General features: G+C 43.5%; 5 protein-coding genes across 5 annotated transcripts; 3 read left to right on the top strand and 2 right to left on the bottom strand.

Annotated features, from left to right (window-relative positions):
• Positions 1-7,910: 7,910 nt before the first annotated feature.
• On the top strand, positions 7,911-8,450 carry LOC117137265. The gene has a single exon (XM_033298628.1). The coding sequence runs from the start codon at positions 7,981-7,983 to the stop codon at positions 8,338-8,340; it is 360 nt and encodes a 119-aa protein (XP_033154519.1). The 5' UTR covers positions 7,911-7,980; the 3' UTR covers positions 8,341-8,450.
• A 3,205-nt stretch (positions 8,451-11,655) lies between these two features.
• Positions 11,656-12,488, top strand: LOC117137010. The gene is made up of 4 exons (XM_033298199.1): positions 11,656-11,789; positions 11,871-11,999; positions 12,068-12,193; positions 12,271-12,488. Exons 1-4 carry the CDS (start codon positions 11,723-11,725, stop codon positions 12,486-12,488), a joined length of 540 nt encoding a protein of 179 aa, XP_033154090.1. The 5' UTR covers positions 11,656-11,722.
• Positions 12,489-16,037: 3,549 nt separating this feature from the next.
• Positions 16,038-16,505, top strand: LOC117137340 (E3 ubiquitin-protein ligase RNF4). Its single transcript, XM_033298735.1, has one exon. The coding sequence runs from the start codon at positions 16,108-16,110 to the stop codon at positions 16,411-16,413; it is 306 nt and encodes a 101-aa protein (XP_033154626.1). The 5' UTR covers positions 16,038-16,107; the 3' UTR covers positions 16,414-16,505.
• A 1,917-nt stretch (positions 16,506-18,422) lies between these two features.
• LOC117136744 (cytosol aminopeptidase) lies at positions 18,423-20,517 on the bottom strand. Its single transcript, XM_033297775.1, has one exon. It carries the CDS (start codon positions 20,349-20,351, stop codon positions 18,702-18,704), a length of 1,650 nt encoding a protein of 549 aa, XP_033153666.1. The 5' UTR covers positions 20,352-20,517; the 3' UTR covers positions 18,423-18,701.
• An 88-nt stretch (positions 20,518-20,605) lies between these two features.
• Positions 20,606-23,503, bottom strand: LOC117136742 (pre-mRNA-splicing factor syf1 homolog). Its single transcript, XM_033297774.1, has 3 exons — positions 23,390-23,503; positions 21,301-23,331; positions 20,606-21,244 (listed from the first exon to the last, which is right to left on the bottom strand). Exons 1-3 carry the CDS (start codon positions 23,432-23,434, stop codon positions 20,669-20,671), a joined length of 2,652 nt encoding a protein of 883 aa, XP_033153665.1. The 5' UTR covers positions 23,435-23,503; the 3' UTR covers positions 20,606-20,668.
• Positions 23,504-23,799: the final 296 nt, after the last annotated feature.

Raw genomic sequence — 23,799 nt, 5'->3', positions numbered from 1 at the left:
CAGCCACGCTCATCCATTCAAGACGAGTGTGAGAAGATTCGCCTTTGTGATCCGATATCTGCGTGGTTTTCCCATTTAAAGCGCCTTAAAGTTGTGCGCGAATAATTATCGGCAAATATTTGCCCACGATTTTCATACATCGGATAGCTTTATGTCGCGAAGGAATTGCAACGTAAGACTTTGGTTAAGTTATCAAAGGCTCTGCGCTGCTCGTGTATACATACTATATATATACATACTATATATATCAAGCCTTTGTGTTTTACGAATAATTACGTATTCGCTTTTCGAACTTTTTTTCCCTGGGAACTTTTTACTTCCTGCCTTCTTTGCCATCACAAGAAGTTGTTGTGAGCTCCTGGGTAGTTGTTGCAGGAACTTATCATAAGTCGATTTACTTATCAGCTTAGTTGTAATTCCAATGTTCTCTGCTTTAAGTCATATTTACACAACGAAGCAGCCCAATTGGCTGCAATACACAATTTAGCTTTAATTAAATGTAAAGATTTTCTTTGAAATTCGATAGCAGTGTGTGTGTTTTTAAGAATGAACCGCTGTTCAAACCCCTTTTCCCCAAAAGGATTCATTAGGAAAAGGAGCAAGTGCCACAAGTGCGATGCTCAATGGAGACGTTGACCAACCCTTGGCACTCATTTAGCACTACCTAGAGAGCACTTGCTGTCATCGATTGGTAAACCTGACATTGCGCCAGATGTGCCCAAGTAAGAACACACCCGAAGTCATCAAACAAATAGCTATATATCATAGCTCGCTGATAATAATAATGCGGCCTGATTAAAGGCTCGACACGAGAGAGTTCCCGCCCACCTGCTGATAGAGACTTAGTCCTTGGATATCCTGGAAATCCGGGGGGTGCGTTGCTTGATCTGCTGACTTTCGCTATCCATTGTGAAAGTCGGGGATTCCGGGGGCTGGCCTGGTATTTGCATGCCGCGAGTAACGTGCGCGTCATCATCATAATAATCATCAGCGCCGCAGTCACCATCAAAGTAATTGCAGCCACACTCCGCGACAATCCCCAATTGCTCCATTGGAGCGTGCTTGGAAATTATTTCACAATTTTTAATAGCTTCAGCTGGCGGCGTGACTGGGCTAATTTCGGGTTCTTGCCACTCGCAAATTCGGGCTGCTGGAGACAATCGCACATTTGGGAGCCCGTCAATCCGATGGGGGCCCAGGCACTTGAGGTTAACCTTCGAATGTCTGTCGGTTGAGGGGATTTCCCAGGGTCGTGTGATTGCTAATGAGTTGGGTAGCTTATTACTGGGACTCTCTACATGCAGGATAATCCTGCGAAAAATGTATCTCAGTCATGTTATTTGTTATATTTTGTCTAGCCAATAAAATGTAGTAAAGTAAATATATTGCAAATGTTCTCAAGATTATGAACATTATGCCTTTCCATCAAGAGTGGTTACAGAAATGTATATTTAAAAGATTCACCTTGTAAGAAAAAGTTTTTGTTTTTTCTATGCATTTTTTTTAAGATATTTTTAAGATATACGCTGTAAAATGTAGCTTTCTTTAGCAAAACATTACCAGCTAATAAAATCACAAAAAAGGATCTAAAAAATTGACATTGGTGGACATATCAGTCGAACACCATTCACTTCGGTCCATGGACATTGGCTTTTCCGGCTAAATTCGAGCAGGAAAAAAGGACCTCCGTTTCCAGCCGACCACATCGAGCAGCAATTTGGAAACTTCAGCTCAACTCGGCGGTTTTTATGGCATTTTATGGCCCCCGCCCCCTCAAACCACCGCTTCTTTCGGCGGCTTGCCAACTGTTTTGGGCCATGGCCATTGCACATTGGTAGGAGATATTCTGGCATTTTCCTGGTCTTTTGTTTCCACTGGCGCTCTTTAACTTGTTGTTGTCGCATCAGAGAAAATTGAGTTAATTATCGTGTCGCATAATTAGAAAAGTTAAGGCGACTGGCCGAAAAGAGTACCTACCGAAGTGTACCCAAGTTGGCCATTGCCATTGCGTGCGGGTGGAAACCTTAATTTCACGCTCTTATGCGGAAAACGCATTTCAATTTTCCTAATTCCAGTTAATAACTCAACAAATAAGCCAGAAGGCAAAGAACTTCTAAATGCAAATATTGATAGATACTTTGTTGAGTGTGCCAAGTAACTCAGGCGAACTTCCTCTAAATGATTATTATGGCCAAGATGATGATGGCAAAATGCACGAGCATCGTGGGCGGCAGCGGGGGCGGGGGAAAATAAGTAGCACGTCTAAATATGAAAAGCACTTGGCGGTGGGCTCGGGGGGAGTTACGAAGGGGTTAAAAATGATTCAAGTCGCCTTCACTTTGCTGCCAAGCCAAAGACAAACATTCCAAAGGCAACCAGACGGCGACGAAAAGAGACGGCACATCTGGCAGTTGGAGCGGTGCAGAAAGAGATGGCGAGATTTGTGAGCGGTGGGCGGTCGACGGTGGGTGGTGGCAGCAAGGGGTTAGTAAGTAACTGGGCTGACTGCCCGGGGGCATAATGACAATTACAGTTACCGCGTGCCACGCAGCCAAAGCGAACTTTTTACTTTGGGTTTAAGCAAATAAATCCGTCCGAAAACGGTTTCCATTCCACCCACGCCTTGCTTCATTCTATCTCATTTTTCCTCGGCGTTTGTTACACTGAAAGAAAGTATCGTGCAAGTACTATACATTTACATTTCCGTGTTTCTGTATGAAAGGATCCTTTGACCAGCAGACATACAAAGTTTCTACGCATACTTTAAAGCATCTATAAACCGCATAAAAATTCTGTTGCATACTTTTGCACAGCTGTAATGCTAATAGGAATTTCTGAACCAGCTTGTTTTAATGCTAAGTAAATAAATAATATAATTATTTAGCTACTTAACTAACTACACATTACTCAAGCTGCTTAACATTTATTTGCAGATGACTGATAACAGCTATGGATTTTCTTGCCGTGCAGCTTGGCATCCATGCTCAATGAGACACAAACAAACAAGCGGCAACAGCAGCAGCAACACCATAGAGACCGATGTTGCTCAACCCCTCGGGGGTCGGCTGCCAGAGCCAAGCAATTCAAAAGGGGTGAATAAGCTAAACATGACCCCCAGCGATCCACGGATCCACAGATAGTGGGGTATATAGTGCTGCTGCGAAGGCGGTGAAGAAGTATGCGAGAAGGATACTGCTGGCTTTCATGTCTCCTGTGGCGGCCATCGACCACGAAAATAAAGCGTGGTAAATACAAATAGAAATAAGTCAAAATGTATCCAAGGGAAACACATTCGCAGCGGAAACGGAAACGAAAGCGGAGAAATGCGTCAGTTCACTATGCTGTAGTATGTATGTATGTGCAGCATCTGCTGATGTTTGCTTAATGAATTGAATCTTCTATTTATATACTTCATTTTTTATTTCAACATTATTATTTTTTACCACAAAAGGAAATGCGCGCAGATAGACAACGAAAAAACAAACAAATGAAACAATTAAAATTAAATGCACCCCTGGGAGTGGAAAGAAAAAAAGTTCTTATCGAGGGGGAAAAAAGCTTACGACCGATGTCTCAACTTGGCAATGCCCTCGGAAAATTAAAAACATTAACGGAGACATTTGGGATTGTCCCAAAAATTATATACCATGTTAAGAACTTAACTGATCTGAAGAAAAATGAATGAGCAAAAGGTAACAGAGCAAAGAATCTTTTTGAAATTAATCATAAATTATTTGGCCATAAAGGAAGTTATCTTTTCTGACCACAAACCCGGTCTTCTAATGGACACAAGAAATTGAAATATTCCGTTTTTTATGGTTTTGGGACACAATAAAAGAGCGTTTTTTGGCAATTTGTTCAGCGTGCCATGCCTTTGATCAGATTTGCGTATCCCAAAACATTTACGCTTCGAAATCAAACAATTCATCACGAGGACATGGCACAATAGAACTTTTGCATGCGCTCCTAAAACCGCAAAACCAAATCATCATCAGTTTTATCAAACAACCCATTCATCCCCGACTAAAATACCATTTGATAACCTCCAAACAAAAAAATGCGGGAATTATAAAAACCAAAAGTGGGGGTTGCCACAAAAAAAACAAAAAAAAAAACGAGACAAGATTGGACAATTGCATTCGCTTTCGATGGAGATCCTGCGGTCGCACGCATAAATCTGTTGCTGTTTTTGATTTCACTCGCCGCGGATAATGAAATTAATCGTCTGTAATGGTTTATTGTGTGCGGCGATGGCGGAGTTTGTTTTCTGTTTTCTGGCCAGGCCAAAACGGCCACGGCCAAGCCAGCCAACCAAAAATGACCGACGGCCAGATACAAATTCGGTTTGATTGCGGCGTTCTTTTTTGTTCTTCGCCTCGAAAATATATTGAATTGCCATTGAATGTCGCGTTGCCATAAATAAGTCGCTCTAATGGGGCGCGGTCCATGCAATTTTTGTGATTTAGTGCGGGCTTTTTGGGTTCAAAGCTATGCCATCTAGGACCCTCGTCGCCAAGTCGTATATCAATGGATTACTTTAAAATGTCGAACCGACTGTCACGCTTCTAAACTAATAACGTCGGAGTAATCGGCATAAATCCATGAAAGAAAATCCCATTAATCCGGCCCCCGAGACATCAACATTTTTGATGTGCCCCCATCGATGCGGGCGATGAAACGAAGAAAGGATATTCTCACAGGACACCAGCCACACGTCGGCCCCCCTTTTGGTCTACTGTCTGCGGCTTATAAGCTTCATTCGCTGCCGCACACTTCAAATTCAAATTACTACACATTATATAATATCCTGCAGGCGCCCCAACACACCACACGTTCTCCGTGCTGAAAGGAGGAGTTCCTAGAAAGTGGGCGGCAGGACATGTTGGCACAATACGACATAACAACGTGGCCGCAGGGCTGGAAATGTTCCTGCCGCTTGGACTTCAGTCTTACCACGTGGCTTTCCTGTCTCCGTTGCTTCATTCCAACTTGGTAGTTGATTAACAAGACATCATTTGAGTTTAAATACACATCGTAGTCGAGGTGTAGGAGGTACAGTGGGTGAGAAAAGATATTCCGCTCTGGAATTTTGCTAAAATCTAATGTTAACGAAAATCTATTACAGGTGTCTACAAATATGCAGCTTCATATAACGATTATTAAAAGTACAATAATATAAAGTGCTGTGTAAAAGTATGCAACAAAATCTTTGGAATTGCATGTTCTTAAGATATACAGAGGTGGTCAAAAGTATTTACACAACGAGCTTTTTTTTCAATTAGTTGACAATTGAAAAAAAAGCTCGTTGTGTAAATACTTTTGACCACCTCTGTATAAGATCTTTATATCATTTTTGAATTTTTCTTACGCTTTTAGTGTAATGAAGTTATATAATATAATATGTGTTTCTTATTTTTTTTTTTTTTAAAGAACTTTTTTTCCAAGTCTTGCCATTGTTTTATCGCACCATGCCTTTGTTCGCATAAAACTTGGTGGAAAATACTTTTTCCAACAGTTTTTACAACGAACGCTCCACGTAGCATAACTGGCGCACACAACTGTACTTTCACACACAATTTCAAGTTATAATCAGTGCTCATTATTATACCAGACACGTTTTCAGATTTCGCGTGATTATGCGCCGCGGCTCGGCAACATCTTTGCGAGTTTTTGGGCAAACACGCAGGCGGCCATGGAGCGAAGTCAAGGAATTAAACTTGAAAATAGCTTAAGAGATACATTCTGTGTATCCAGCAGATAGGCGACACGATGAGCATGTTGCCCAGATCCTGACCGAACTGTATGTACCTCGGTATCCTCGACGCCCAGACCATAATGCTTATTGTTGTCATTTGCCCAGGCGCTCCAAGTGGGTTGGGTGGTGGATTGGTTGGTGTGCCGACGAAAAGTTGGCGAAAAATATGCAAATTATAATGAAAAACTTGACACTTTACATGCAAAGCAACAGCAAGAACAACGGCGAAGGCGAGGTCGAGATTTTCCGGAATGCTTTTCGGCCCGTCAGCCTCTCCAGCCCGTCCAGCCCTTCAGATCTCGGCTCTTGGCCTCCAAGCCGATTCAAATCTGTGGCGGGCGATTAAGCGGGCCAAATGAAGCGCTCGCACTGCCTCCGCATTTTAATTAAGCAAGCAGCCAAATAGCAGTAGTGCCACCATGTTCTTGCCCCACCATCACCGGTTGTTCGTTGTTGGTTGTCGCCTCCGTGCGAAAAATGGCACAAAAGCTGGGTGGTGGTGGCACTGGTGGTGCCCATCACCACTGGAGATTCCGAATTCCCGTAGCATTTGCATAAAGTTTTGCTGCAGCTGCAGCTTTGTTTCGCCGGCTTTTTGATTCCATCCACAAAAGTCAACGAATGTCTTCGGAAGTTATCAGAGCTCGAGGTGTCAGGCAAATTATCTGGCTTTAAATAAGGCAACTTGGATGCGGTGTGAAACAAATTGGAGCTGGATTTTAAGCATGAATATGGAGATGTTGCACATTTTGACTGCGAAACATAACATACATTTAAAACTTGATAACTGGCTAAGCAATCAATTCCTTTTAAAATGAACTTTGAACTATATATTGCAGCACTTCTAAGCAGCTTCACAAATTAGTTTAGCTAATGGCTAATGTAGCAGTAGTTAATAGTTAATTTTTTAGAAAAATCCAAAAGACGCACTTATAGCCAAAAGAATTTCGTAATGTTTCTCCGCTGCCAGTTTAGCCCCACTTACAATCAACTTTTACAGCTCTTTTAACTCCAAACCTCGAAAAATTGGCCAAAACTTTCTACGATTTCATTCGCACACACTGAAAACACGCACACACACACACACCAACAGAGCAATGGAAATTATGGCGGAAAATTACCTTAACGAAAGGGCTTCCGCAGCACTAGGACTTTTGGGGCACGGTTGCAACCTTTGCGACCCAACTGTACCCGCTTGTAAGCCACTTGTAGTGCGGCAATGGCAGTCTCTGGGCCGAAAACAAAAGCAATTAGATGTCGCCAACTGGCTGACTGGGATTGTGGATGAGGATGAGGATGGGGTTTGGGGATGTGCCGCAGGAAGTTGAAACGAGTGGGTTAAGAGCCGTTGCCAGTGTGTGGGTGTAGTTACGTGCGTGTGTGTGTGTGTGGCAGTGTGAGTTTTCACGCAGAGACCCAGTAAAAGTAAAAAGTTTGCCAGCGCGATTTTCTTGGTGAAACTATAAATTTACAAGCCACAATCAGGGGCGCCTCCGTGTTATGTGCGTGTGGGCTTGAGAGTGTATTAAAAAGCGTTCAGGTGAACCACCTACGTGTTACCCACCTGTCCCAGTCCCTTCTTTTTTTCCAGGACCTGACAATTTTCAGCACTTGAGCGTTTATTTTGCCGGCTCTACAGTTGTTGCTGTTGATTTTTATTGCCATCGTTGGCGTTGTTCAACGTTAGTTTTAAAAACTTTACCGCCGCCCGGAGGTCCATTGTGGGGTTTTGGGGCTTGGGAGGGGCTGATTGTCGAGGGTTAACGTTGGGGCTGTTGGGGCATTTATCTCCGCCATTTGGTCCCCTCGAATCCTGAATGGATTTTAAGTGGAATAAGTTTAATGATCGAAATTATTCAACGTGTGCTTTGTGTTTTGGCAGTTGTGCCTGGTTTATGCCCGGCTTAAAGTGGAACAGTTCCATGTTTATGACAGGCTCAAGTTTTGAGGCGTGCTAAAATAAACATATTTGGCTTAATGCTGCTAAGTATGTCCCAAGTTTGTCTAGTTCTAAACAAACTAAACATATTTGGATTTCGCATAGTGATTTGTTGTTGGAAGGGATTAGTGACATATTGCAGTGAGTATTGTGAAGAGATTTATCTTAAAAAATTATTGTTTCAAACAGCTTAGCACTAAGTCTTAGTGCTCCAAATTAAGTTGACAACTTGTCAAACAAAAAAAGCATCTGCTTCCCATCCAAATTATAGAATTACAGCCCTACAATGCGTTCTCCTTTGAGAATTCCGCTTTTATGGCGCCCAACGTTTTGGCACTTGAAGATCGCTCACAGTTACTCAAAGGATGCCAATACCCTTAAGCGTTTGGGCGCCAGTCCGCGAAATGTACGCGATCACCCGGAAGGATGTACGCCCCAAACTTTGAACACAACGGCCTTCACTACCCCCGATTTCATACACCCATCCACCTATCGAATTGTGGACGAAAAGGAGCAAATTGGACCCAAGGCAGGAAAAAAGCAAACGTACAAGAATCCCGAGTACTACAGCTATTATCGCTACTCGTACTACGAGCTGAAGACAATCGTGGATACCATTAAAAAGAAGCAATCATCTAAGAAGTAATAACAAGACGCACCAAATTAGAAGCACTGAAAGAAATTTCATTAACAAACGTATATTTATTTTACATATCTGGCAAGAAAACTAGTTTCAGGAACCATTATATCATCCAAATCATGATTCAAATAATATCTCCAGCCAATGGAGAACAATTCTTGTTCTCGACATATGCTTGACCTGCTATTTTCGCTCAGTGTACGTGCTCCTCCGCTCGGTGACATGCCGCCTTATGACACTAATCGTATTAGTTGGCTGGTCGTTAGTTAGGCGGTGCTATCTGCCCCAAATGCGATTTCCGCACAATGAGCTGCTCGCCGTGTCCGTCGTGCAGTTTCCGGATTACGTGCGGCATTCTTCGCACAGGTGACATAATGATTCGGACTCGCCGGCGCCTCGCGGGCGTAATTAGAGGGGGGTCAGCGGGTCAAGGGGTCGCGGAGTTGAGAGGGCGCCGACTTGTGTGCGCCGGACAAAAGATGCGATGATGCCCCAAAAGGGGGCAGGTGCACCGTGTAATTTAGCAAATCGGTTTAGCAACTCATCGGGAATAACCGGCATGGATGCCGTGGGGAAATGGAACTCCAGCGACAACACGCCTTATTAAATCTACAGACATATTAGCCTCTTACTTACACTTGTAGGTGATGTTCATGGGTTTGATGCAACCAGGTGGTCACAGGATGTCAGGCAGGAGCCTTTAACAAACTGAAAATATATCAACAAAAATACTTTAATGGGTAACTAGTACTAAATAGAATTTAGCGAAAAAGGTTTCCTCAAATTAAAATAAGTTTAATTGTGGAGATCTTAAGTTTTCATTTAGATATGGTATGATATTATATTCATATTGAACTAAACATGATTAATCTCTTATATATAGAAATCTATAATAAGTTAAGGACCACTTTCGATATAAGAACATATAAGATCGAATTAAATACAGTTCTATAATTTAGTTTCAGTTTGCAAGCAACTAAATAGTACATATATAATATTAGTTCATAATAAGCAATTGGAAGAGTAATTTCTCTGAGTGTGGCTTTTAATTGAATCCCATTGTCGGGTGGCATGGGTGTGTTTGTATGGACCATTCGAGCGAACCATTCCCATTCACACATCCCCTACTTGGCAATTTATCAATTTTAATCGCATGCAAATTTTATGCAGGCCGCCATAAGACCCAAGTGACATTTGCTTTCGCTAAAGCTGGGCACACAATATTATTTCCAAGAAAATGGGGCAGGAGTATGTGTTTGCTCAGTTTTGTTAACAACTTTGGGCCATTCGACGAAGGGCTGCTGAAATGGCTTCTGCTAATCACATGGCACTCTTTGTGATTGCGACCCGCCCCGTTGAACTTAACCATCCTGCGCAACATTTGCATTTTGGCAACATAATTTTTGCTGTTCCGAAGTGCCTAAGCCTGAAACATGGCCAAATCAAAACATTTGCATAATTAATGGGTGTGTTGGAATGCTTGGTGAGCCGCAAGGGAAACTATCAGTTGGCAGAAATTGGCAGAAAGTTCAAGTTAAATATGTAAGCCATGGCAAAACCAAATAAGAAATTACTCGCATTTAGTGCGTAGTTTTATTTAGTCATTAGCTGAGAGGCTTGAATTTATTTCTCTATTTATTAACAATTTTTCGTTTAAATCCAAGTTTTAAAAGATTCTTTTAGACAAACAACACAATCCATTTTTAACGCTTAACTTAACTTAACTCTTAAGTCATGGATATTATCCAGCTGCTTTTAAGTTACTATTAGTTTCTTTGAGAAATTATTTATAATTTGGTCACACCAGCAAATTGCGAAATCCTATGGAATAAATCAAAGTTTTCCAGCCATAATCCTTCGTAGAAAAGTTGCGCTTTTGACGTGGCATTTTTTCCGCATGTCTGAGGATTCTTTGGCCTGAAAATGTACGACTAACGCTAATTTCCGTCTGGTGATTGATACGAGCCCCCGGGCCAATGACACACGTCATCCATCATGGAAGACAATGGGCTGGGCATCGAGGTGGAGTGGGAAATGGGAAAATGGGGAAATAGGTGAAGGGAAATGCGCTTATCATGTAACGGTTAACGGTGAATTGACTGGAAAAGTTCAAAGGTTTCGCCTTTGATTTGATGGATGCGTAGCGCTGGCAAGTGCCTCAAGTGCAAAATTAAAGCCACCGAATGGATAGTTAAACACATATATAGTATTTATATACGTATATAAGTAGCTTCCGGCTTTATTTTCCAATTTACAGTGGCGGCAAAAGTTTGCGGGACACGTATTGCGATGGCAGCTGGATTTGCTTAGCCGAAAAAGTTCGGCAAACAAATGCGAGAGCAACACGTAAAAACAAAATTGCAAATAAATTTTAATTGTTTTGAGCAATTAAAAATTAAATTTAAAAAATAGTGCAAGGAGCGAGCCAAGCGTCCCATCCCCTTCACTCCTCTCCGCCAACCGAAATGCCGCACACAAATTTGCGTGCTTATTCAATTTGCGCAAATGTTTGGCAACTACGTGAGTGTGCGAGTACTTTTGCGACCCAGTGTCCAATGGCTACTACTACTACCACTACTACTACCACTCCTGCCGTTGCTACTGCTAAACAAATTAAATTAGACAACTTTTATTCATTCGTTTGACATTTTTATTTGTTTTCAAACTCATTTTGCGAGAGCAAAGGCTGTGTGGGCTGGACTTTTTGCAGAATGTCAGCAGGGGCGGCAAGTAGACAGTTGAACAATTAACAACAAATACAATTTGCAGAGTTTAGTTAAAATTTTTACCAACTGCTCCCATTTAATTGTTTCACTTTTCCCCGACGACCGACCCCGCCTTCAATTGTTCGAATTTAATTAAATGCCATTTGCATAAATTCGTCATCCCGCCTCGTTTTCCTCTGTCAGAGGAATACAAAATTATATACAATTTATGACACTTTCTTTGTCCAGCGAGGGAAGGCGGGAGAATCGAGATAAGACTGCTTATCGATCGCTGATAGCAATCAAGCCACTCGGAAGTGCTAAATATCGTGATAATTATAAGTGTGTGGACTATAAAAACTGAAGAACTTCAAGTTGGCCCATCCAAAATATCATTCACAAGGAACTAAAATTTAAAACTTAAGTATAGTATGTGAAAAACATCCTTACTCATTGGAAAACTCCTTTAGATTTACTCATTCTGTTGAAGTTATTACAAGAACACCTTGTCAAAGTGAATGACAAATACTTACAGAAAAAACCTTGATAAGACGCTATCTCATTTCATCGATGCGTCGTTTTGGTTGCAATCGCGGCATTATCAGTTTGTCTCTTCCAGTGGCAACAACGAACGCTCCTCTCGAAAATATATTCGCCCAAAACAATCTGATATCTTATCGGCAATGCCACTGAAATTTCATAGATTGCTGCTGCCGCTGCTCCTGTTCGCTTGTCAACTGCTGGCCGAAAGTGAATTGCTTTCCTTGGACTGATCATATATATATGGACATGCTAGCATTTCATCTTCCCAATCCCCTCCTGTAATTGCAGTTCCTCAGTGCTTTCACTTCACCTGGCTAGGTGCCTACGCGAATCACTCGAACATTCAGACGGAAAGCTGCGAGTCCAGAGTGGGTGACTTCAATGAAATACCCTGCGCAGAACCATTGGTTTTGACACGTAAGTATGACCCCTTGGCAAAACGTATGTAACTTCTAATACCCTTTCTGAATATACCCTTTAATTAGCCGACGATACAGTGCCGGATGTGAAGGCTCTGTGGCAGAATAACACCGAGGATCGCGACAACTATCTGTGCCAAATGTCGCCGGGTCGTTCATGTGTGAAATACTCGTACATATTCAAGGGCGGAAGTAAGTCCACGCCCCTTTTCCCACAATAAAGACACATCATATCCAGGCGAATAATATAATATGAATATATCTTTCAGTACAAAACATAACGTACATGTGCGCCAATGTTAACAGCACCAACGGATGCTATCGACAGACCCATCCAACTGGTATGGTTGTGGAGGCATGTGTCTGCACCTCCCGCGTGGGCTTGATACCCTGTAATGGCTGCTCGAAGTCGCAGAGCGCCGTGCTGGGCTCGGCTCTTTGTTTGCTCGGCCTTTATCAATGGCTAAATAAATATCGCATAGTTTGAACTGCAAATACACACGATTTTGCCTTTATGTAATGTGACATTTCCGCTCTTTTGATTTTGACAAGTTTTTGCGCAATTTATGTGTGCACTCTTTTGTAGGCCATGTATTTTTGGATTTTTTACTGCCGCTGTTTTTTAACGCCCCTCCAAATAAACTGCCATAATTTATTAGCTCGCCCATTAATCAATGGCAATGGTTGATGATGACAACGACGTCCGTTGTGCAAAATGCATTTCAGCATAGGAATTTTGTTGAATAAATAAATGAAAATACTGTACATAAATCAAGCCACAAATTTTACCGGGAATTCATTTTGATGGGACTTAAGCTACTTTTTTTGCTTTTAAGCCCAGTTACTTTGAAAGTATGAAGTGCGTGCAGTTTGCATTCCATAATCCTCTTGAAAGATAAGGTTTGGCAAATCCTATCAAGTTGTATTGCAATTAAATTTCCCTCAATAATTACTTTAAATAAATAACAAATGGCCAGACATTGGGGGAGAGGGGCGGGAGTTGGTAAACAATGCAGGCGATAAACGGAAAACCAGAAACACAACTGCTGATGGGACACACTGCGTATGAGAAATGCAGAGAACGACCATCGGGGCGTATGCGTAATGGCAGCCGAACTACTGGAGTGGGCGTACGGCTGTTCCGATTGGGAATGCCTCCCAGTGGCACCATCGGCCTCAAATAAACTAATTTTAATGCCTTCCATTGTGGCCAGAGCACGCAGTGCGGCTCAATTGGGATGCGAATGCCAGCGCCAGATTGGCGATGTGGAACGGGTGGGTCGGAACTGGTTTCATCTCCCGAATTGCACAAGATATTCGAATATTTATTTATTTAAATTTTTCAGCTCAACGCACAGGCTAGGCCAAAATAATAGTGGTTTCAATAGGTTGTAGTTATAGTTTTAGCAAAAGTTAATATTATTTATTTACTGAGGTTGTGTCTTATTTATTTCATAAAAATATTTTTAAATAGTTTGATATTTTCTATGAAATTCGATCTATGCTTGCCATTTTCTTTGAGCCCTATTAATTTGAACGCGACTGTCAATTTGCAATGCAATACATAAAACGACCAAAAAAAAGTGCAGAAACTTCAACAGCCATTTGTAAATTATGCCTTTATGCGTTTGTGTATTAACACTCGAAATTCGGAATTTGTTTTTTCCAACGCCTCTTTTGACAATATTTATTGAAATAAGTTCGTTTAAAATCCTGTTCCAGAAGCTGTTTTTACTTTCAAAGAAATAGTAAAAAGCCTTTAATTATTCCTTTGAGAAGCAAAACTGATTATGTCAAAATAACACAATTTGCACCAGCAACAAAAATGACAAAAATGCAATGGACATATTTATTTTATATCTTTATATTTTATATCTTGCAGATATATTTCCAACTAGCAGCCAAAATAATCTAATAAGGTGTGCGGCATCCTTGCAAAGATCTTCAATGACTTTTTTGTAGCTATAATAAATAATAAATAAATTAGTAATAATTAAAGAAACGAGCCACTTAAGTGGTTTTGATTTTGTTTAAGTGTGTAATATTTGCAGTAGAACTTGAAGCACTGACAGCTAAGAAACGCACTGTCCTCTCGATGGCTAATATTTTGGATTTATGCATATATGTATACAGTATGCATTAGGCGAATCAACCGATTGCCAGCCATCCCGGGCTTATCTTCCAGCCGACTGAAGAGGAGGAGCAGTGTTAAAAATAAATAAATAAACATAATTTGTGCAGTTGCCGTTTATTGGGTGGTGGTGGCAGCAGGATTCAGACCCCGACTCCTAGGATTCCCAATATTTTGCCATGTTTATGCAGTGTCCAAGTTGTTGTTGGCTATTTGTTTAGCATTTTGCCCAGACAGTTTTATGTACCGATAGATACGAAGGGAGCCAACAGTGGCCAATGCACAGTTTCGACGGGAGGTTAGATGGGCTATAATTTATTTGTCCGTTTTATTGGTTGTTTAACAAGCAATAGCAAAAATAAAACTAATGATAACCGAAATGTGATAAGCGCCGAAAGGGGTAATGACTGATTGATGTGCGGCGATAGGGGGATTTGGGGAAATTGATAGGTTTATGATTTGATTTATCAGGGCGTAATCCTCTAATAAATGGCCAAAAAGCTGGCGATTATTTGCGGCTTTTGCTTAAAATTAATTGAAATCTTGGCTTAAGTGTGGCAATATGGTAGAAATATTTTCATGAAGTATTTTTTTAGTAATTGCTCGTGAATCATAAGAAACAGTATGTTTTCTAGTTCATAAAATCTAGTTATGCCATATTTTGTGAAACATTCGAACCAACTTCAAGATGGAATTCAACAATTTAGATTATTTTCCGTGCGCGCACTCATTCATATTCACCGCACACGCTCAATTATTCATTGGCAATTTTTTGCTGCAGCTGCGATTGCAATTTGCAAATGAACCGGCCGTGTGTATTTATTGTGAGTGTTTTGAGGGACAAAAACAACTGGGCAAGAACGAGCCAAGGAAACCGCAAAAACCGCACCGAATTTAGCACTGTGCTTGACCAGAAAAAGCGATGGATTTTGGGGGGGATTCGGAATGAGGGGGTGGGGTTCGATTGTTGCCCAGATCGAATGCATTTCAATTCAACGCCGCACGGTCAAGTGAAGCCTGTCAGGTCGCGGGAGGGTCACCATGAAAAGGGGGTGGGGCAGGTTATGGTGTGCAGAAAGAGTGCGCTAGCAGCGAAAGGCGCATCGAAATATCAAGTATACGCAGCGTGGCACATGACATTTCTTTGGTTATTTATACTATGTGGCAGCGAATCGAAATGCAAATGAAAAGCACCGCAGCGCAGGACCTGCCGTTAATTGGCAATTTATAGCAGATATCCAAACGCTGCCACGCCCCCTCACTCCTCAGCGCCCCCGCCAGCCCATTTGCACGTGCTCGCTCAAGTGAAAATTATCATTTGCCGTGAAACTAAATCTACGTCGCCCCACCAAAGGCAACAAAGCAAAAGGCAATGCTAGAAAAATGTACAGAGACACCCGCAAATGAAAGAAGAGAAAGTAAAATGCTAAAAGGTACGGAAGCGAAGCGAAGAATTGAGGGAATGGAAAGCCGCACAAAGTCGACAAAAGTTTAGACCGCAAAAGGCAACAGCCATCCCAAACCCCATAACCTCTTAAATCGAGCGGATGGTGTGATACCCAAGGAATATATAGACGAAAATCGGGTTAATTCATTGGACAGAAGAGGGAATGCCCTGAACTAGACTTGGTTTTACCTTTTTCTTTTCATCGCGCTGTTAAATATTTTTTTTTTTATTAAACGAAATTATTTAACTGAACTAGACTTTATTTCCTTTTATTCTTTTCATATCGATGTTAAAATAATAATAATTAAAAAATAATTTCTTTTTTTTTATTAAACGAAATTATTTAATTGACTAGCCTTCTTGGACAACTTAATCTAATCGGTATCAATTTAAAAAATTTTTTAACACCTAATTTATTTACAAAGAGCAATTTGCCTACATTTGTAGGCGTTGCGTTTTATGTCAGTTCAAAACACAGCTCCATAGCTCAGAAACATTTCATACCCAGCAGTCCATAGTCACTACAAAATGTCCTCGGAAATGCAGTGTCACTGTCGAGCATGCCGCCTCAATGTTCCCACCGATATCATCGATCTGTGCAGTCCAGAGAAGCAGTCAGCGAAGCGCCTACGCCGTGAGCTCGGAGATTTGGAGGACACTCCCTACAAGTGTCCCATATGCATGGAGAATGTGCGTCGACGCCAACCAGCTGCCACACCATGTGGCCACGTCTTTTGTATCGACTGCATTCAGAAGGCCATCGAGGATTTTAGGAAGTGCCCGATGTGTAACAAAAAAATCACTTATAAGCAATTAACTCGAATCTTTCTTTAAACCAATTTCAAGTTTGAATTTAAAGTTTACGTTGCTACGTTATGTGTTATTAAATTTACTGCCTTATTATTTATAAAAAATTAACTCGAATCTTTCTTTAAATCAATTTCAAGTTTAAGCTTAAGTTGCTACGTTATGTGTTATTAAATTTACTGCCTAATTATTTATAAAAAATTAACTCGAATCTTGCTTTACATTTTTTCAAGTTCTGTTTTGAGTTCCTACGTTATGTATTATTAAATTTCATTGCTTTCTAAACGGTTCAAACAATGTGAAAAAGTGTAAGAAATTAAAAAAAAAATGTTTTTAAGAATTCATACAACGCATGGACTCCTTTCGCGCTAAAAAAAAAAAAGGGTACAAACATGAACCCAACCAGCGATTTATCGCATTTTGCTGTGGTCGGCATTAGTTACGCTGAATTTTATCACAATTGCAATTCTTTCTAGGCGAGGACACCACCGAAACGGCGGGCGCCAAAAAAAGGATTTCATTTTCATCTATTTTTTGCCATCCCTTCGCCGCTGCCCTTTGGGCTGCAGCCAAACCAGGAGGAGGAGGACCCTACCCCGAACCCAAACCTGAATCCGTAACCGTATCTGTATCTGAATCTGAGTCCGGACCCACCGCTGCCTTGGCAACTGGCCGAATCCGAATCCGAATCTGGAAATGCAAAACGCTAATTTCCACGCTATGCCTTTAAATAATCATAATTCGGCGCTTTTTGTTGCTGGTGTTGCGGCTACTGGTGCTGTAAATGATTAACGTTGGCTTTCGAGGGTTAATGGTTGGGGGAGACTCTTTAAAGTGCCCCTCCGTCGACTTGCATATTTTCAAGCCTGATTGCTCATTAGCAAATTCATTTGGCTGCACTCCAACGAAAAAGGGGAAGTCCCCGAGTTATCAGTTAGCAGGCATTAAGTGTAGAGGGCAAATGTTAAGCGCTTAAAGAAAAGTCGATGGTGTAGTTGCCCTATTCTGAGGTGGAAAAGTTGATGGCTTTTCAAAAAATTCCATTTATGATGAAGATTTTCTTAGGTAATTGGAGCATCATCTTGTCATTTAGTGAGCACCAGCTTAAGCAAACATGGATTTTATAAAGTTATTGTACTGAATATATTTCAACAGATATATTTAATTCTTTTTTTTTTAATTTTTTAGTAGCAAGCATTTATATGTAATGCTCATTAACAAATATTTCTTATTAAAAATAATTATATGGCTGCTGCAAATATTTTCTACGACTCTATTGCAGTGTATTGACCAAATTGAAAAGTGCTAAAATGGTTCAAAAATTATCACTTTGGCCTAATGACTTGTGCAAAATGTCGCCGTATTAAGATATTCGCGCTCTTCGCATTTTTAGCTGCCAAGGGGTTCCTTCAAGTAGCATCCTCCCTTATCTCCTCCCAAATCCTGGAGGAGTCGGCTTAATTGTCAAAAATTGGAGCCATGGAACGGAGGTGGGAGGGGGCTGATAGTTGATGAGCTGAGGGATGAGCATTAACCCAGTTAACCCATTAAAGCCGTGCCATAAATTCAAAGCCACAACAGGACAGCAGCAGCAGCAACAACAGGAGGCGCCTTTTGCTTTGTGGCCTTTTGTGGGCCAGGCTTGGCCCCTTTTTCGACTCATTAAAGCCAACTTCACGCAATTAGGCTAATAAGCCGCCCTCGTAACAGTGCTGCAACAACAAGAAAAGGGCCAAAAGCAAGATTGGAGTGGGTCATGTGATGGGGCAAAGAGCTGGAAGTTCTGGAGCTGTCAAGTTTATATAAAACACTTTCCCTGCGCTCCCATTTCGCATTCTCGCTCAATTAACTGAAGTAAGTAGCAGTTGATGTGTGGAGCGGTCAAGCTTAAATATAATGCTAAAAAAACTGAAATAATTTACTAAAATACTAAACCCTAAGTTAATTTTTTATAGTTGAATCCACAAATTGTGATGATCAGTGTCCGTTTATACGGACGGACAGAATTATTAATTAAAGTAAAGTAACCATCAATGTTGCACTTATAAATCATTTAATTCTGTGCAGCTGGGAGACGATCCATAGAAGCCAGTCGAACTGCTTCCACCATTAAAAACTGACCTGGTCCATTGTCCGTATAACTGTCTTCAATGTGTCGTAACCCAGCTGCTCACGGAACACTAAACCAAAAATTTGGACATGGAGACAATATTGTGAAAAGAACAAACACCAAAAACGGACACGTAACAAAAGTAAAATAGAACGAGCAACGTGGTAAACTAGCGCCACAGGTGCGGACGATCCAGAGCCGGAGACTACTTGCTATCCGGACAGGCCATCTGGTACAGGAACTGTACGATGGTGCGGGTGGGTCGGCCGGTCATCCGATCCTTGAGCAGATACGGCAGTGGATTGTGGCGCGTCAGCATGCCCACATTCCGGATATCAATGTGGGCCCAATCCGCGCAAGGAACCATTTCGTGCAGCACGGCGGCAGCGATGCAACTGGAGGCGGGACCAATGCCCCTATTGCTGATGTCGAAGGTGAGATTCGGGGTCACCAGCTGCTTGAAGTAGCGCCACAAGGGCAGCCTCCATAGACGATCTCCAGTGAGGCCGCCTGCCTTCTCGAACTGCTTGGCTATGAAATTGGAATTGGTGAACAATCCGGCAGCCGATTCTCCAAGGCCAGCACAGACGCCATAGCCCACGGTGGCCAAGTCCACCACCAGACGAGGCTTGTACGTGGTCTGGGCAAAGAGCAGGGGATCCGCCAATACCACCGTTCCAGCTTTGCTCACATCCACAATTCCCATCGTCTTGCCATTCAGCAGGGTGACCACATCACCCGGCTTAACAGCCATTCCCGATGGCATATTCTCGCAGAGCGGCAGTACGGCGGTGATGTTTACGGGCAGGGAGAGCGCCGCTGCAGCTCGAATGGCGGCCACACAAACGGCTGCTCCGGCCATGCAGCCGCGGTACATATGCAGGCAATCCTTTGGCCGCAGGCACAATCCGCCACTGTTGTAGGTCAAGCCCTTGCCCAACAGCAGAATGGGCCGATCCTCTGGCGCTGTGCCGCAGTAGCTGACCTCCAGGACCACCGGTGGCTCGCAGCTGCCCTTGGCAATCATTAGAAACGAATTGAGGTGATTCATTTCTATCCAATCCATGGATCGCACCTCCACGGAAACACCGCACGGACACAGGGCGTCCACCGCCGACTGGGCGAATATGGTGGGAGTCATTTGGTTAGCCGGCGAATCGCTTAATCTTCGAGCCAAGTTCTGAGATTCGGCCTTGAAGAGACCCCTCGTCCAGGCATCCACATCCGGAGAGTCGTACAGATCCAGTTTGGGTACATGAGTGCGATCCTGCTTGCGCTTGTTGCTGTTGTAACGCCAGATGGCCAGGGCACTGCCCTCTGCCGCCTGCTCCGGATATTCCATGGAGTCCACAAAGACTTCCGTGCAACCCTGCAGTTGCAATGCCCGAGCACCGACGCCAGCGGCCACGCGGGCATTCTCCATGCCCTCGTCGATATTCTCCAGGTCATTGAATCCGGCACCTTCTTGGCCCAAACCCACCACAGCCACTGCCCGGAATTCGGCATCCACGTTCATGAAGACCTTACCCTTGCCCAGTTCCCCCTTGAGTCCAGTTTCGCGCAGCAGCTCGGAGACCTTGCCCTGAGTTCGGTCGTCGAACTTCTCGCCGCTGGACGTCATCTTGACATCCTTGCCCTCGCCCTCCTTGGAGTAGACGCCCACCACCACGCCCTTGATAACAGTCTTGTTGTCACACTTGTCTGCTAGTCCCCTCCAGATTTGAGAATCCGCTGGCTGAAGTCTGTGGTTAAAAAGTGGTGTTCCAAACAGATTGTACGATTTCCAGGGTGCTGTGAGCTGTTGATATAATCTTGGATTGCGCGTAAAAGCACTGATCATGCGTGTGGATGCCATCTTCGAGAGACACGGTGTGTGGTTTCCTGGTTGGTCCGCCCTTGCGCACGTCTGGGTAGCTTTTTTAGATCACGAAGTGCCTAACAATTTTGTAAAGACAGTAGAAAGTGTGTTCCTCCGTTTGACCTAAGGCTATACTAACTAGATCCACCAAAACGCAGACAATATCTGACAGGCCCTCTTCGTTTGACAACAATTAATATCAAACTACCATTTAAGCATCTAATTGAGGCCAGAACATAAAAACAGATCAATTACAATTGTAAAACTTTCGACACACATGTATTTACCCCGAAAAAGAAGTCATATATAAACATTTACTCTCCATCAGAGTCGCCTTGATTTGATGGCTTGAGGCTGCCGAAGACCTTGGCTGGAATGGCCTTTTGCTCGAAGCGCAGTTTCTTCATGACCAGGCCTTCCTCGTCGGTTTTCGTGGCCGCTGCACTGGCCTGGTTCTCGTTCGTCATCTCGTTCTCCTCATCGCCGTCCTCCTCCTCATCGTCTTCGTCGCTGTCTCCAATGTCGATCTCATCAGGATTGACGACCGTATCCTGTTTATTCTTAGCACCACCCTGCGTCTCACCGCGCACAAACATAATATTTGAGGCCGCCTTCTCGATGGGCTTCTGTTTGGCCTCGACTGCCGCCTGGCGAGCTTTCTCCTCCAGCAGCCGCATGGCATCCGGTCCAGCTCCTGCTCCGGCATCCGCAGCCGCTCCGTTGTTTGTGCTCAGGAATTGGGCGGCCATCATGTTCACCTGCGTATTGTAAGTGGCCTGCACGGAGCGCTTGATGCGCAGCATTTCGCGCATTGTGTCTTCGTTGCCGTGACGCACTTCGAACTCCTTCCAGGTTTGCCAAAAGTCTGCAGTGATGCGGGGATCACAAACCTGAAGATAAATAGTAATTAACATAAATGATTTAATAGAGGTAAATATTAACCTACCTGTGAGCAATGAGCATAGATGGCTCTAGCTCGATCCACTTCACCTAACTTCGTTTCCAATTCTGCGAACTTGACGCACATGTGGCGCATATTCTGCTCGGGCAGCGATTCAATGGCCTTCTCATAGATCTCGCGGGTACGTGGCAGGCCATAGATCTCGGCTGCCTTCTTCACGAATATGTTGTACATGTCGAACATCTCCTCCTCCTTGACAGCCGACGTGGCGCGATCATAGACCGACATGGCATGCCGGGCGAGACCGTGCTCCTCTTCCAGCTTAGCATACAGTAAATAAAAGTACTTCGCATGCTCAGGAGGACACTGATCCAGGCACTGCTCGAAGAGATCCCTGGCTCGCTCAAGTTTTGTGCCGCCATAGCGCTCCAAAAATTTGGTTAGGTAAGAGTTCCAGATGTCGTATACATTGGGCCACTTGAACAGAGAGATGCCCTTCTCATAGGCTCGGTAGGCTTCCTCGAAGTAGTTGTGCTCCTCGAGGAACATGCCGTAATTGATAATGATCTGCGGCGTACAGATCTTCAGGTCGATAATCCGCTCGTAGACGGCTTTGCAGGTCTTGAAGGTGCCGAATGACTCCTCCAAATCAGCGTACATGGACCACACTTTTAGCGAGCGATGAAGGCGCGCCTGCACCGTCTCCGTATCATCATAATAGGCAATCTTTCGCTTTGGCATGGCCGTCGCCCTTTGCATCAGCTTGAGTGCCGCCTCGAACTGCTGCTGCCGTAGCTCCATCTCTGCCCATTCGCACCACACCGCCGCCAGATCCTCCACTTTGACATACTCAACCTCAATGCCGCGTTCGAAGACCACACGAGCATCCTCCACCTGTCCGTTGGCCTCGTAGAACTTGGCGAATTCCACCCAGAGGGTGTGCAGCTTGCCGACCGCCTGCTTGGGCTGCACTGTTTGCACGGCTTCGGTGTACGTACTGATGATCTCGGCGGGCTTGTCCTCGTACAGTGTCACCCGCTTGTGCCACTCGTGCACGTTGTGCGGATTCTGGCGCAGGAGCACACTATTCAACAGCAGCAAACGGCGCTCCATGAGGTATTCGAAGCGTGAGAGCCGCAGTTCGACGTCAATGTCGTCCTCCTCGGTGGCCGCCTCATTGGCAGCTACCTGCTCCATGCGTTTGTTCAGCGAGAGTTCCTCGAACTGTGCGTATTCATCAAAGACTTGGGTGAAGTCTCTTACGGTGGTCACAGTTTGAATGGCTTCCTCGTATATATCCCTTGCTCGATCAAATAAGCCGGAACGCACATAGTAATCCGCCAGGGAGTTCCACAGGTGGCCCAGCTGATCGGTGTAGCGACGCAGTCCACCGCGAATGATGGCGTCCACATTCAAGGAGTGCACCTTGTGTGGATTCTTCGAGATGAGGTCGCACAGTTCGTTCCAGAGCTGATGATTGGACTTGCCGTGCTTGGAAACGAAGTGTTCGTTGTCGACGATGTGCGCCAGCTGCTGGGCAGCTTCGTCCAGCCGATCTGCTTCCTGTAGGTAGTCCACATACTCCTCGGTGTCCTCGGGGAAAAGTTTCAGATATCGACGGTACACTCGCAGTGCTGTTTCCGGCATTTCAAAGCGGCGTACAAACTTCAGATACAGTGGCCAAATCCTGCCGTGCTGCGTGATGGGCAAAGCCCTTAGAGCCCGATCGAAAACGTGCCGGGTGCGGGTCACCTTGCACTGGGAGGTCATGAAGGCACCGTAGTCCATCCAGATACGTGGCATTTTGTGCATAAACACGAGTGCGCGCTCGAAGGCACTGTTGACCTCCTCGTACATGGGATCCGTGGGTATCTTGCCGCGCACCTGCTTCCTGCGCGTTCTCAGGTAATTGTGCCAGATCTTATAGCTGCCAGGAAGCTCCTTAAGGGCACGCTCATAGACCATGTTAACACCATTATTCGGCGCCTTCGCTTTGTGATCAATGTAGCGCAGCCAATGTTTCACGGAGTAGGCGTTCCGAAGGATTTCCTCCTCATACGGCACATCCTCCACTTCCTGTGTGTGAAAAACGAGATAGCTTAGTTGTGGTTTACTTATATTTCATAGTACTTACGAAATTGATCTCTAAGTTCAGAGATTTAATCGTTTTTGTCACCATTTTCCGCGATTTTCATGAAATGCCGCAAACAATAATTTTCTCATGCGCGTCCCACGAAAACAGCTGATCAAAATAGCGTTGCCAGAGGGTTAGAAAAGTGGTGGTATTAAGATACCGCGGTTAATACAAAATTAATTAAAACCTAATTAACATATAAACAATTTCTTAAAAAATCAGAAAATATTTTTATAAAACTAAGATAACTTAGGCTTGTGTACCAAATTTTTATAAATTGTGAACATCTAGAATTTTCTAAGTGCACCTTATTTAAACGTTGCATTGATGGACAAACCAAAACAATCGTGAATTTTCTAGAGTACCATTGCGGTATATTTTGCCTCCCTTTCAATTGGTATTTCGCCCTT

This window comes from Drosophila mauritiana, chromosome 2R, assembly GCF_004382145.1.
Source record: "Drosophila mauritiana strain mau12 chromosome 2R, ASM438214v1, whole genome shotgun sequence".
Taxonomy (NCBI): domain Eukaryota; kingdom Metazoa; phylum Arthropoda; class Insecta; order Diptera; family Drosophilidae; genus Drosophila; species Drosophila mauritiana.
This window is presented reverse-complemented; position numbering and strand designations above follow the sequence as displayed.

What these genes read in the sequence shown, in the direction of transcription:
- LOC117136742 (XM_033297774.1), bottom strand. Translation starts at nt 23,434, where the DNA reads ATGGTGACAAAAACGATTAAATCTCTGAACTTAGAGATCAATTTC. An exon ending in TGAACTTAGAGATCAATTTC is followed by an intron (nt 23,332 to 23,389) that starts GTAAGTACTATG and finishes TTTCACACACAG; the next exon opens with GAAGTGGAGGATGTGCCGTA. An exon ending in TCTATGCTCATTGCTCACAG is followed by an intron (nt 21,245 to 21,300) that starts GTAGGTTAATAT and finishes ATTTATCTTCAG; the next exon opens with GTTTGTGATCCCCGCATCAC.
- LOC117137010 (XM_033298199.1), top strand. Translation starts at nt 11,723, where the DNA reads ATGCCACTGAAATTTCATAGATTGCTGCTGCCGCTGCTCCTGTTCGCT. An exon ending in AGAACCATTGGTTTTGACAC is followed by an intron (nt 12,000 to 12,067) that starts GTAAGTATGACC and finishes CCCTTTAATTAG; the next exon opens with CCGACGATACAGTGCCGGAT. An exon ending in GTACATATTCAAGGGCGGAA is followed by an intron (nt 12,194 to 12,270) that starts GTAAGTCCACGC and finishes TATATCTTTCAG; the next exon opens with TACAAAACATAACGTACATG.
- LOC117137340 (XM_033298735.1), top strand. Translation starts at nt 16,108, where the DNA reads ATGTCCTCGGAAATGCAGTGTCACTGTCGAGCATGCCGCCTCAATGTT.
- LOC117136744 (XM_033297775.1), bottom strand. Translation starts at nt 20,351, where the DNA reads ATGGCATCCACACGCATGATCAGTGCTTTTACGCGCAATCCAAGATTA.
- LOC117137265 (XM_033298628.1), top strand. Translation starts at nt 7,981, where the DNA reads ATGCGTTCTCCTTTGAGAATTCCGCTTTTATGGCGCCCAACGTTTTGG.